This window comes from Dipodomys merriami, unplaced genomic scaffold (genome assembly GCF_024711535.1).
Source record: "Dipodomys merriami isolate MVZ:Mamm:240054 unplaced genomic scaffold, mDipMer1.0.p SCAF_545, whole genome shotgun sequence".
Taxonomy (NCBI): Eukaryota; Metazoa; Chordata; class Mammalia; order Rodentia; family Heteromyidae; genus Dipodomys; species Dipodomys merriami.
In genome coordinates, this window is record NW_027206119.1 from 118464 (window position 1) to 131884 (window position 13421).

The 13421-nt window shown below is 35.6% G+C and overlaps 1 protein-coding gene across 10 annotated transcripts in view; it reads left to right on the forward strand.

Annotated features, from left to right (window-relative positions):
• The window catches only part of LOC138811651 (E3 ubiquitin-protein ligase MYCBP2-like), a 193690-nt gene that overhangs the window by 115666 nt on the left and 64603 nt on the right, over positions 1-13421 (forward strand). For 8 of the 10 annotated variants that reach the window (XM_069999343.1, XM_069999344.1, XM_069999350.1 and 5 more), the window contains one exon: positions 2121-2300. The exons of 1 other annotated variant lie outside the window; for it this stretch is intronic. In XM_069999343.1, the coding sequence (XP_069855444.1) occupies positions 2121-2300 (180 nt within the window). The remainder of the gene's footprint in view (positions 1-2120; positions 2301-13421) is intronic. One more of the 10 variants, XM_069999346.1, reaches the window with a different exon arrangement.

Genomic DNA, 13421 nt, shown 5'->3' on the forward strand with positions numbered 1-13421 from the left:
CAATTTGGAATAATTTGTATACATTTTTACCCAAAACTGAATTTCTGAGTAAACTTTACTATATCTAGTTCTTTCTTATGTATCTAATCCTGGTAATAAATTTTTTGAGTAGAGAGATAAAGTAGCCCACATGAAAATAATTTGACTTTACAAGTTTTTTTTAAGTAATTAAAAAGATTTGACTTTAGCAAACAAATACAGTGTTCTTCTACCGGACTTGCAGAGCAGTTATAAAATGAATAATGGGAGGTGGTGCTATGGCTTAAGTGGAAGAGTGTTTGTCTTGAGCTGAAGAGCTGAGGAACAGTGCCCAGGCCCAGAGTTCAAGCCCATGACTAGAAAAACAAAAAAAAAAGAATAATGAAAATAATTTAAAATTACATCAATGTTTGATTTTCAAATGAAACCACTTTATATCAGATATTCTCATGACTTTCTACAAGTTCTTTTTTATGAAGGAAACTTAGTTACAGGTTTTATTTGGCTCTCTTGTTTTCCTCCTATCACAGGCAATGGTATTACCTGCTTGCTCTTCTCTGAGTTCTGTTTACTTAACCTCAAAGGCTTGGTGTTTCCTTTATTACCTTCTCACTAGTATTATCTACTCTTAAGCCAAATTCTCATGTTTACTTACTGCTACAGTACTGTAATAATCTGTTTTAGAGCCATGTTTTATTCAGATTGTATGCTTTCAGTTGCTAAAGTGTCATAGTCATTATATTGATTTCTATCACTGTACATCAATATTTAAAATACAGTTCACCAAAACCTAAATAAAGTTAAGCAACTGGTAAGAATGACAGAACTTGCTCAAAACACTTGTTATTTATCAGAAATAACAAGTATTTTTAATTTGCTTTTGTGAAGACTGTTCAAAAATAGCACATACTTCATAATCCCAACTAGACTCTTTTTTTATCTGTAAAATACTTTCTGTAATTTGTAGCATTTATTTATTAAAAATGAGTTCATTTGTAGTTACATCCATAGTTCTTTCCTTATAAATCTGTCCCTTGTTCGTGTTTCAGTTAAAATTTTCACCTGTTAAATTATTCTATTTAGAAATTCTATTTAGAAAGATTTTCTAGTTTCTGCATCAATAGTCTGGATGTGGGACTTTTCCTTTGCAGCATCATTGAAACTATTCTGACAAATCAGAATAAATCATGTAGTTTCATAATATTTCATTCATGTCTTTCATATGTAATTATACATAAACATGGTAGAGTTCATATTTGGAGCATTATTTAAAGTTGGTAGCTCAGATTCATTTTTATATTATAGAAGCTACATATTTTTATATAACCTGTCAAAGCAAAAGCGTTCATGATTTTAAAAATTACTTTGGTAATAGCATTTTTTTTTTTTTTGGTTTGTGTGCTGGTCCTGGGGCTTGAACTTAGTGACTGGGCACTGTCCCTGAGCTTTTGTGCTCAAGAGTAGCACTTAATACAGCTCCACTTCTGGCTTGTCACTGGTTCTTAGAGATAAGAGTCTCATGAACTTAACTGCCTGGACTGACCTCAAACTGTGATCCTCAGCCTCCTGAGTGGCTAGGAGTATAGGCATAAGCCACCAATTCCATGCTGATAATAGCAATTTTACAAAAGAAATGACTGATTTATAACTAATGGAGATATATTGGTAAGTTAGAAATATATACTTTATACCCATCCGTTCTCTATTGTAAAGAAATCTAAATTACCTTATGATTATTTTTACATGTATTTTTCTTCAGATAAGTATTATCTATATTTGACATCATTTATATCACTTACATTTTCATTGTATAGGTACACTGTCCAAATAACTTAAAGGAATCTATATTATCTTTATTTACTCTTTGTCCTCTCTGAAATAATGGGGAATGTTGCATGTGATTTTAAGTATTTTGGTAGTTAGAGTACTATATAAGATTTGGTGGAATGCTTCCACCTAAAAAATAAATAAATAAAAGCTAAATTAAACAGTGGGCAAAAGTTGTTCCCTAATTTAAGAACTTTGATCCCCAGCTTCCTTATTTTTCTGAATTGGCATAGTTTCATTTAGCATGTAATTTCTGAGTGTCATAAGCACCATTTACATTGTCATTTTGGATGTTAATGAATAACAAGTTGTAGTTTTGACTGTTTTGCCCACTACAGGTGACCAACTGAGTGCCATATTGAATTCCATTCAGTCACGACCCAATCTCCCAGCTCCTTCCATCTTTGATCAAGCTGCAAAGCCTCCCTCTTCCCTAGTCCACAGCCCATTTGTGTTTGGACAGCCCCTTTCCTTCCAGCAGCCTCAGCTTCAGAGTAAGTCTGCCAGCCTTACTTGCCTCATCAAGCATTTCTGAAGCTTTCTTCTGAGTTGTTTATCTAATTAATCATCAACTCATCTGACTGGTTTTATTTAATTAGGATGTTTTCCGTCCCATATTTTTGAAGTATTTAAGCTATTCAGAGCTAAGAAGTTCTGTAGCTAAGACATTTACTTTTAACCACACATTTTATAAGTATAGTTATTAAAATGTGACTGACTTCTTTTTGTATTCTAATATGCATTATAAGACATGTGAAGAAAAGCATTTTTTATTTCAAATTTTCTTTTGTATATGCATGTCTATGCTAATCCTCAGTTTTAGGGATAATACTCGTTGTATTTTTGTTACTTTAATATATGTCCTGAAAGAATACACCATTTCACTATACCAGTAGGCTAAAGACAGAATGTACTTGTTTGGGCAAGTTTGTTTCTTCTAAGCAAATTTTATATCTATGAACTATATAACAATTTAAGTTCCCAAATTTTCTTAAATTTTCATTTCCTCCCTTCTTTGTATCTTGTTATTTTTAATACTTTATAGTGGTTTTATGATTCAAGATTCTATTTTCTAAGATTGCTCTAGCCCTTTATCCATCATAGGAATTCACATTGGTTTGGAAAGTAGGCCCAAACAATTACATTGAACCGAGTGTCTTTTCTTTTAACAATTTCCTAAATCTCACATAAGTATCTTAGTGCTCCTACCAGTATGACAATAATATTGTCTTTTCCACATTCAGGTCTCATGTCATCCATGTAAAGTCATTGATTGAATGAGATAATTTTTTTCAAAGGCTTAGCTTATATGTTTATTATTTGGATTTAAATGAATGACTCTTTGCTTAAAGTACATTGCTACCAAGGCCTATATTATCTTTTCTACAAAAAGACTTTGGTAGTTTTTATTACAGTTAAAAAAGAATGTTAGCAGAGTTTGTTTTCAACAGCAGTTAGCAAACTCTGATATTCGTTATTAAATTATATATTTAAGGTAAACTATATACAAGAGTATAAAAATTTCTGAATTGATAATATACAGTAGGCATGTTTAATGCAGTTTGGGCATTTAATTGATAGCCATTTCTAGCTTATCATGTCTACCAATGTGTACTATTCATTTCAGTGTTTTTCTTTTTTCCTAGAAGCCTTGAGCTTTTTAGGTCCTACCATTTGAGCCATGCCCCAAGCTCTTTTTGCTTTAACTATTTTTCAGATAAGTCTTATATTTCTCCTACTACCTATGCCTCTCATTTAGCTAGAATTACAGGCATTGCCTACCAACCCTGGCCTCCTTCAATGTCTCTTAAGAATTTCAAGGAAGCAGACTAGTGTCACTTATGAAATTTTCTTTCATTATTTTAGAATGAAAGAAAAGTGAAGATTTGCAGTGAATTTTAATGGTAAAAGGAAAGCCATCACAATCAATAAGACTGAAAATTCCTAATAGAAAATTCAAATTAATTTACCCTCAAATTTCATTTTTAAATATAATGGTCCTTATAATGATGTTGTATAACAAACTAGGGATTGAGCTTTGTGGTAGAGCACTTGTTTAGGATGTATGAGGCCCTGGATCCCATCCCTAACACCATTAAATAAATAAATAAATAAATAAATGCACACATACATATATACATAAAATAAATCTCTCAGCAGAAGATAACAAAACTAAACAATAAGAACCTTTGTGGTTCTATCTAATGGATATTTTTATTTTAAGTCTTAAAAAAACAAAACTTAAATTTACCAAATCTAACAAAATATTTCAAAAAATATATAGATTATAATAAGTTTAGATTTATCCAAATTAATGATGTTGTGTCAATTTAATTTTGTGCATATCTGCTACAAATGTGATTAATTTCATCATCTTGGAGCAATTTGTAATTGTGGCCTTGATAGGTATAAATTACCAATTTTATGAATCATTACTTTTCTATATTCTAACCATGGAAAATATTCAGCTCTTTTTCAAAGCTACATTCTTATCAGCAGAATCATTTGACTTCTAAATTTGAGAATAATGATAAATATTTTAGCATAATGTTAAAATTGTAGGATCAGATAGTTTCAATGTTTTGCAAATGATTGAGAATTGTATTTTTTCATGTTAGGAAAGGTCAAGATGGCAGGGTTCTCATTGTTAGAACTCCTTGAATAACGTATTCTTCCTCGAACTTCATTGTCATGCATCCCACCTGCATGTAGAGGATGATTTAGGCATACTCAACTTCTTTGTACTAATTAATTGCCACCATATTTATTAAAACTGTGTTTATATTTAGTCACCACTAAAGACTATATATAAACACTTTAATATATCCTCATTTGAGAACATATCTGTGTTGTCCATTTTACAGGAAAAGAGGCTATGGCTTAGAGATCATAAATGATTTACCTTAGAAACATACAGTATCTGAACTTTTGTTCACTGCAAAGGGCATGTTTTAAATATTCAGCCCTAATTAGATAAATAAGGTGAAGTCTCTTCTTTAGTATATTTTTTTACATTTTCTGTTTGTAATTAGTTCTAACGTGTAGAGTATTAGCCTTGGTTAAACAGATTATCTTTTTTATAATTTAATTTTTAAAAAATAACAGTTTGAAAGGGAAAAATTACAGCATTTCTAAATAGATGATATACTTTAAGTCACACAAATTCTAAGGAGATGCATATAAACCTATCCACATTTTAACTCTGGTATATCTTTGAGCATTGTTTACAGTAACATCCTGGAATTTTGGGGTTTTTTTTCCTGTGGTTTTTTTTTTTTAAATTATCCACTGTAAATTAGCAAAATTAGCTGTCTAGTTTATAGAATTGGTAAGCACTGTTTTATGTTTTAAAAAGATAACTAAAAATATTATGAAAAAGGTCCTAGAGAAAGATGTTAGTGGAAGGGTAGAGAGAGAGAATTTGAGTAACATAAACTAGGGAAAACATCAAAAATAAGTATAGAGAGTTGGGCTCTGGTGGCTCACTCCTGTAATCCTAGGTACTCAGGAGGCTGAGATCTGAGGATCATGGTTCAAAGCTAGCAGGAAAGTCTGTGAGATTCTTGTCTCCAGGTAACAAACAGAAAACCGGAAGTAGAGCAGTGGCTCAGAGTGGTAGAGCACTAGCCTTGAGCAAAAGAGCTCAGGGATAGGGCAGCATCCTCAGTTCAAGCCCACAACCACAGGGGAGGTGGGGAGTGTAGAGGACCAACTGTAAAAATATTTATGTAGTTACATACACAGGACATGCTAAGCACAGTTGTAAGGCCAGAATCTTACTGCTTAGCTTTAGCAGTATTTGTCTTTAAACCCAACTTCTCATTATTGTTAGATTGTCTTTCTTCCTCTTCTAGGTTTAAGAAAAATCTACACCATCAATAGCTACTATAACACATGATGGCAAAATCAATCTATACTGTTAAAAGACCTAATATCCCATCTAGCTCTCTATTGGAGATGAGAGATTTCTTGATTTCTTGCCCAGTGTTAGCTGACAAGTATAAGACTTGAATATGAGAGTCTTCTAAGTGACTTAGTGGGTTTTTTTGTTTGTTTGTTTTATATCTCAGATAACCTTACATAGTAAGAAGTGGGGAACACAAGGGCTCAATTCATTCAAACTATTTTATGCATTCAGCCCTTAAAGTAATTCACAATATCACAGGCTATTCTGATCATCTGTACTTCTTAGTGTTTGTTAGTCACTAAAGAAACAAAATTCCTTTCATACCTACCCCAGGAAGTAATATAAAAAAAAATTAAAAATGAATAGAACAAACAATCCCTCTACTTCAACCTTATTTTTCCTTATTTTAAAGCAGTAAACTGACACTTACTGTTTTCTTCTTTCTCCAGATACTACTTTTTGAGTATCTTATCCTAAAAGTACTTTTGCTTGTGGTTTATTTTAGCTGTCTCTGTGCTAAGCATTGTCCTAAGGATGTGACTTCTGGAAGCATGACATGGTTATGGTTAATATTAATCCCCTGTGATCAAAGTATCTGATTTTTCTGATGTGTATTTGCTACTTTTTTCACCTAATAAATAGCAGTCTGTGAAAAGCAGCATGCTTATTTTATGTTTTAATTTCTGAATATATCTCCAGTTCTCTAAGGTTGTTACTTAAAGAATACCTATCTTTTCTTGGAATTTTTGGTAATCACTTTTTCTAAGGTCTTAAGTCTGTACCCATTAAATTATATTCACAATTTTTCATCTGAACTATCACAGTTTGATATATTTTCCCCTCATGTTACATCCTTTAAATGTCTATGGATTTACTATCTATTTAGAAGTATACTTTAACTATGTTTTATCCAAGTACAGTTATGTTTAGAAGTCATTTAAAGAAACATTATGATTGGAAGATAATATTACATCCCTTTTTCCATCCTCTTTTCTATATTCAGATCATATGGATTAATGTCATAGTCTACTAAAAAGGTTGTTTCTATTTTATCCTTAAATGGGATTTTTTCCCCTTAAGTCTTATAGGATAATAATTTTGTGTAAGTGAATTCTAATTCCTATTTCATCTCTGTCACTGGAATACCTGATAGAATAACCTGAAGGATGAAAAACTTATTTTGGCTCATGATTAAATGGGTTTAGTCCATCATATCAAGGTGTAGTGAACCAGACCTATTCATACCATGTTGGCTTTAGAACAAAGAGGTTACAAGGACTAGGGCAGTATATAGCTTCCTAAGAACATACCCTCAGTGACCTACTCCTTCCTACTATTCTAATTCACCATTTCCTCATAATGCCCTCATGTGAATCAATCAATGGATTAACCATTCTTTAGGTTCATGCCCTTAGAAGTGAATGGTCTGGAAAAATCCACACAGAAATTCAAGAAGTGTGCAGTTACTAATCTAGGTGCTTCTCAATCCAATCATGTTGACAAGATTAACTATCATATATCTTGCTCTCCTTTCCCCATGCAATTCCATATTTTTCTTAATAATTTCAACATAAAAATCTGAATGAATTGATTTAACACTGGTATTTCTAAATCTAAATCTGTCTACATAGCTGCCACAGTAAGGTTATGTAAATTTTTTTATTGTGAAAATACCGTACAGAGGGGTTACAATTACATGAGCAAGATAATGAGTACATTTCTTATCAAGCATTGTTGCCTCCTTGTTTCCTCTTACCATCCCTTCCCATCTCCACTGGCTCCTCCCCCCCTCTTATGTAATTTTTTTTACCACTTTAGATTCCCAGTCACAAGATGATGATAGTCCCTTGATTTCTTCTGGATTAAAGTTGTAGAAATAAAGTCAGCAGGGTCTTGAAATTCACAAGGTCAACACGGTATTGTGTCTGTTAAAGAAAAATGAGAGAGCTCTCCCTATTGAAGTATATCCTTTGCACCTATATATATATATATATATATATATATATATATATATATATTTTTTTTTTTTTTTTTTTTCTGGCCCTGGGTCTTAAACTCAGGGTCTGGGTGCTGTCCCTGAGACTGTTTGTGCTCAAAACTAGTGCTCTACCATTTGAGCACTTCCAGCTTTTTATGAGAAGTTTATAGAAATGAGTCTCACAGACTTTCCTTCCTGGGCTGGCTTCGAACCCCTGTAAAAGTATCTCGGCCTCCTGAGTATCTAGGATTACAGGTGTGAGCCACCTGCACCTGGCTCCTCTATAGTATTTTTTTTTTTTCAGGTAAGAGGTAGGTTTATTCATCGTTCTGGCTGGCACCAGGCCATCTTGGCCCTCCACACGGCTGGGAAAGGCCTGGGAAAGACCTGGGAAAAGAGAGCTGGGAAAGAGAGAGCTGGGAAAGAGAGAGAGCTGGGAAAGAACGAGAGCTGGGAAAGAAAGAGCGTCTGGGCCTGGGCTAGGCCTTATCTAGGGTATGGGTGGAGAAAGGTGTGGCCACATCAAATCCAGATGTGACCTCAGCAGATGCAGATGTGACCTCTTCCAGGTGTCCCAGTTGCCTAGGTAATGCAGGTACTGGGTGGAGACTTTGCTGCAAGGAGGGTAGGGTAGGGTGGGGTCTGCTCGCCATCCTGGAGCAGACCTTACATTCCAGCCTTTTAATAATCATGAAATAGAGCACAGATTCTCTCTGGCTACTTCCTGCTGACAAGGGGCGTTGACATTAGGGGTAAAAAGGCTGGAATTTGGTCCCCTCCCAGAGAAGGCATCAAGCAGCAGCTGTCCCTTGGTGGCGTGAGTCCTTAGATGAAGTCTGGAGAAGACTCATGAGGCATTGAGGGGCTGAAAAATACTAGAGAGCAAATAAATGGCAAGAGGAAGGACTTGGGGCTGAAAAATGTTGGTAGAAATGTCCCTAGCTACTTCTGACATCTGGTGACTAAGTACAGAAGTCAGGTAGCAAAGGCAAGAATATAAATTCCTGTCCAGTTAATAGGTAGACAGGTAGCCGGGCGCTGGTGGCTCACGCCTGTAATCCTAGCTACTCAGGAGGCTGAGATCTGAGGATCGCGGTTCAAAGCCAGCCCGGGCAGGAGAGACCGTGAGACTCCTATCTCCAATAAACCACCAGAAAACCGGAAGTGGCGCTGTAGCTCAAGTGGTAGAGCGCTGGCCTTGAGCTGAAGAGCTGAGGGACAGTGCCCAGGCCCAGAGTTCAAGCCCCACAACCGACAAAATAAATAAATAAATAAATAAAAATTAAAAAAAATAGGTAGACAGGTATGGATACTAGATGGACAGGCTTCTTCTATTGACTTCCGACTCTGGTTAATTTTGAAAGGGCAGGCACAAAGTAGCTGATGTGGCATCATCTCCTCTTACTCCTCTCCATGTTCCCTTGTTCCCCAGACTGGCTGAGTCTAGGTGCTTGTTGCTGGAATGGCTTGTCCCAGTTGGTATTCAAGGAGGATTGAATTCAAAGCCTGGGCACTGTTCCTGAGCACTTCTGCTCAAGGCCAGCACTGAACCACTTTGAGTTATAGTACCACTTGCAGTGTTTGCTGGTTCGAGATAAGAGTCTTGAGCCATGCTTCCAGCCTGGCTCTTTGCAGGTTAGTTGGGAGATGGAGTTTTAGGGATTTTTCAGCCCGGGCTGGCTTTGAGCTGCAATCTTTGCCACAAAAGCCCTTTATTATTTCCAAGTAAAGCAACAAGGAGATCAAATAGAATAGAGCTTACCTGGTCCTTATCAAGAACTGACCAACAAATATTCTGCAGTGACAAAACTTGTTAGATGTGATGAGAATTTTAGCACAGATAGGCCCAGAATTTTAGAACCACATAGTAGTAGATACACAACACAAAACAAAAAAGGCAAAACTCAAAACCTAAAATTTTGACAACAATGTTTAGACATCTTTGCTAACAAAGCACATCACATGGTTGGGCCTCAGTTACCAGGGCCTGTGAAAAGAACAACTTGATAGCAAGGCACCTTAGAATAGGTGGATGGAGTGGTAAGCTTGGGGAAAGTTAAGGGTCAGATGGGGCCAAACCTTTAACCCACCATGTGGCCAAGATGGCAAACTCAAGATGGCAAATTTCTGAAAGAATGCAAAGAAACCCTGAACAAATAGATCAAGCCTACATTGGCTAGCCTTTGAGAAGGAACCTAGAGGGGGGTCCCTGGGACCCAGCCTGCATTGCACTCTTCAGGGCACAAGCCAAAAATGTTGTAGAAAAGAGAAAGGGAGAGAGGGAAAGTTGGACATGAATGGCAAAGAAAGCAAAGAGAGCATGAAAGTAAACAGACTTCTGACCACTTACCATTGCAGTGGTGAAAACTGTCTACATCTGAGAATGGCATAAAATGAGGCGCTCTGCCTTTCCAGGGAGTGCAGGAGGCATTTCAAAGGGGTTTCACGGCTCAGGCGTGACTCACAGCACCCCATTAATGAGTAGGAGAGTCAGTCTGGTGAGTGAAGGAGAGCTGACCAGGCAGAAGCGGCGTCCTGACTTCCCCCAGAGCCCTCTAGAGAGAAATGGCCAAGCCCCCAAAACCAAGCGTCCTCGGCTTCAGAGGTGACCGGCCTTTCAGCTAAAGGCCCTAGGAGCTCTCTGGCGTGGCGCCACGTCTGGACAGAGACTGAGCGACAGAGAGCCATTGAGAATAGTTTCACTCACCAGAGTAGAGAAGTGGTGTGGACGTGGATGTGAAGGCCAGCAATGGTATGGATGCTCTGTGTCTGCAGCAGACAGACCAGTTCGTAAAAGGCCGTCAGAACTGTGGGTGTTCCTCAGAGCAAAAAGGGAAGAACAAACAAAAAAGGAAAAAAGGAAAAAAAACCCAGAAAGGAATCTCACCTATCATGACTTTAAGCCCTTTATCCGAGTCATGGCATTATTTATGTTAGGTTTTTAAAAAGAGGTAGCTGAGTAAGAACCATACCACGCACGTGGTATTCAGGTAAGGGGTAGGTTTATTCATTATTCTGGCTGGCACCAGGCCATCTTGGCCTTCCATGTGGCTAGGAAAGGCCCTGGAAAAACCTGGGAAAAGAGAGCTGGGAAAGAGAGAGAGCTGGGAAAGAGAGAGAGCTAGGAAAGAGAGAGAGCTGGGAAAGAGAGAGCTGGGAAAGAGAGAACTGGGAAAGAGATAGCTGGGAAAGAGCCTCTAGTATTTTTTAAAGTAGAATTTACAGTGAATTTGACAGTTTCTTTTCTTAAATTATCTTTGAATAGTTGTACAATGAGGTTGCAATTCAACATGCCAGTTTTTGAGTGCAGTGCATCTTGATCAATGTCAGCCTTTGATAATTCTCCTCCAGCCCAACCTTACTTCACTTATTTCCTCAATTTTAAATTCAGTGTATTTCAAACTAAAATGAAATGGCCAAGGGAACTTGATATTTGAGATCAAAACCAAAGAACTAATCACAATAAAGAAGTAATTACTTAGAAAAATATTCTGACATTCTACATTGCTTTTAGTATTCTCTAACTATGGTGTCTAAAAAGAATTAATTTTATGGAGCTGAATTAAATAATTGGCTGTTCAACTATAGAATGAGATTGAGTTTTTTAAAGTATGAGTATTTAAAGAAGTAATCAACTTTTTTCATACAGAATAACAATGTATCTTATATATTGTTTTCCTTTGTTAAATCAAATTTTTTGAAGTTAACAAATACAACTTCATCAAAGTATGTCTAAATAGGAACAAGCTAAATATTTAGTGTGTAGAACAAGGGTTGTTTCTAGTCAATTTAATTTCTCTTTTCTTTTCTTTTCTTTCTTTCTTTCTTTCTTTTTTTTGTCAGTTGTGGGGCCTGAACTCTGGGCCTGGGCACTGTCCCTCAGCTCTTCAGCTCAAGGCTAGTGCTCTACCACTTGAGCCACAATGCCACTTCTGGCTTTTTCTGTTTATGTGGTACTAAGGAATCGAACCCAGGGCCTCATGCATGTAAGGCAAGCATTCTACCACTGAGCCACTTTCTCCACCCTTAATTTAATTTCTCTTGTAACTTAAAAATAACCTCTTTATAGACTTTATTTTTAAAGTAGTTGTTTTGTTTTTCACTCTGAATTTTATCTAGAATATTGCCTAAAATTTGTCACAGATTGAAAAGACTTCAAGGGTATTTTCCAAGCATTGTCAATAAGCTTTTACCTTGCAAGTGTCCTTGTATTTTCTCCCATTTTTGTTTATGTATGCTTATACCTAAAATGGTATTCTTTAGAATTCCTGTTCATGTACCCTCTGCTGAACCCGGTGCTCACAGAGTATAACACATGCCTAGAGACCTCCTGGACACTGATAATATGAATTGTTTTTGGAAGCTGACACCTTTGTAGTTTATCTTATAAAGAAGAAATATACTACCCTCCTGATATTCTCAATAATAGCTGCTATGAGTAAGATTTTAAAATTGAGCTGGAGGTGTAGCTCAGGTGGTAGAAAAGCTTGCTTAGCATGCCATCGACAAAAAAGAAAAACAAAAACAAAAAAGAATTCCTTTGCAGAGACTGGTACCTTTTGAGTTTTACAGATCTATTGTTTTTAACTTAGGTCAGGATTGTTTTATGCCATATATGTCTCTGTCTACTCCTGTTCTCCCTTGACCCACTGCAATTGTGTTTTCATTCCATATACAGAAACTGCTTTGGTCAGCCTGTGACTTACCTCTTGTAAGTTCTAAATTGTCATTTTACTTGATTCATCAGCAGTATTTGACAGACCTCTGTCTTTGATCTCTTCTAGAAATATTTTCATTTGCCTGGTGGGTGTTTACAACCTCACTGACTGTTCCTTTCTAGTCTTCTTGTATGTCCTTACATATTCTTTATTCCTAGGCATACCAGGGCTTTGCTTTCTGTAGGCCTGACTCCCTAAATAGCTTATTTAGTCATAGAGTGTTACCTAATATCCATAGGCTTAATGATGTGTTCATTGTGTATTATTCACACATTCACATGTATCTTACACTTGCATAAGAAGAGGAGTTTGGTTTCTGTTAATTTTTGTATCTCATGCCTACAACAATGTCTAGTACATAATACACAGTATTCTTACATTGAATGGCTTATTTTCTGAGTCATTCATCTTTTATAAAATTCCCATGATATTGAATCAATCAAAAGTAGTACTTTTACTATACAGAGAAGTGTATGCTATCTTGTTTTTATTTCTGTAATAAGAAGTTATCTCCTTATTACTTAAATTTATTTCAGCTCAATTGGTTTAATTACCATGATTTAATTATACTGTTTTTTGAGAGATTTACATAGTACTTCTAGTTAAGTACTTCTTTTTCTGCATGGTAAATCATAAATATGTCTAACATTTTTCAGCAAGTTGTAGGGTAGTTTTTCTTTTTTTGTTTTTGTTGTGTTTGTGTTATGGACATTTTATAAACAAAATTTAATATCTCAGAAATGTCACCATAGGTCCATTCTGAGATAAAAGTATTAATGGGTCCATTCAGAAAACCAGATGACAGTAGGTTATACTGTAAGTAACCTTTCTTTTTCTTGCACTATTATTTATAGGTAAATAACAATTTACCTATAAACTTGTATTTCTAAGTAAATAATAAAATCAATGAAATTTAAGCTAAAATCTGAATTTGAAATTTGTTTTCAGTTATTTTATGTAAACTTATCCAAAAATTTAGCAGAATATAAACTATTATTAGTAATAATTTATA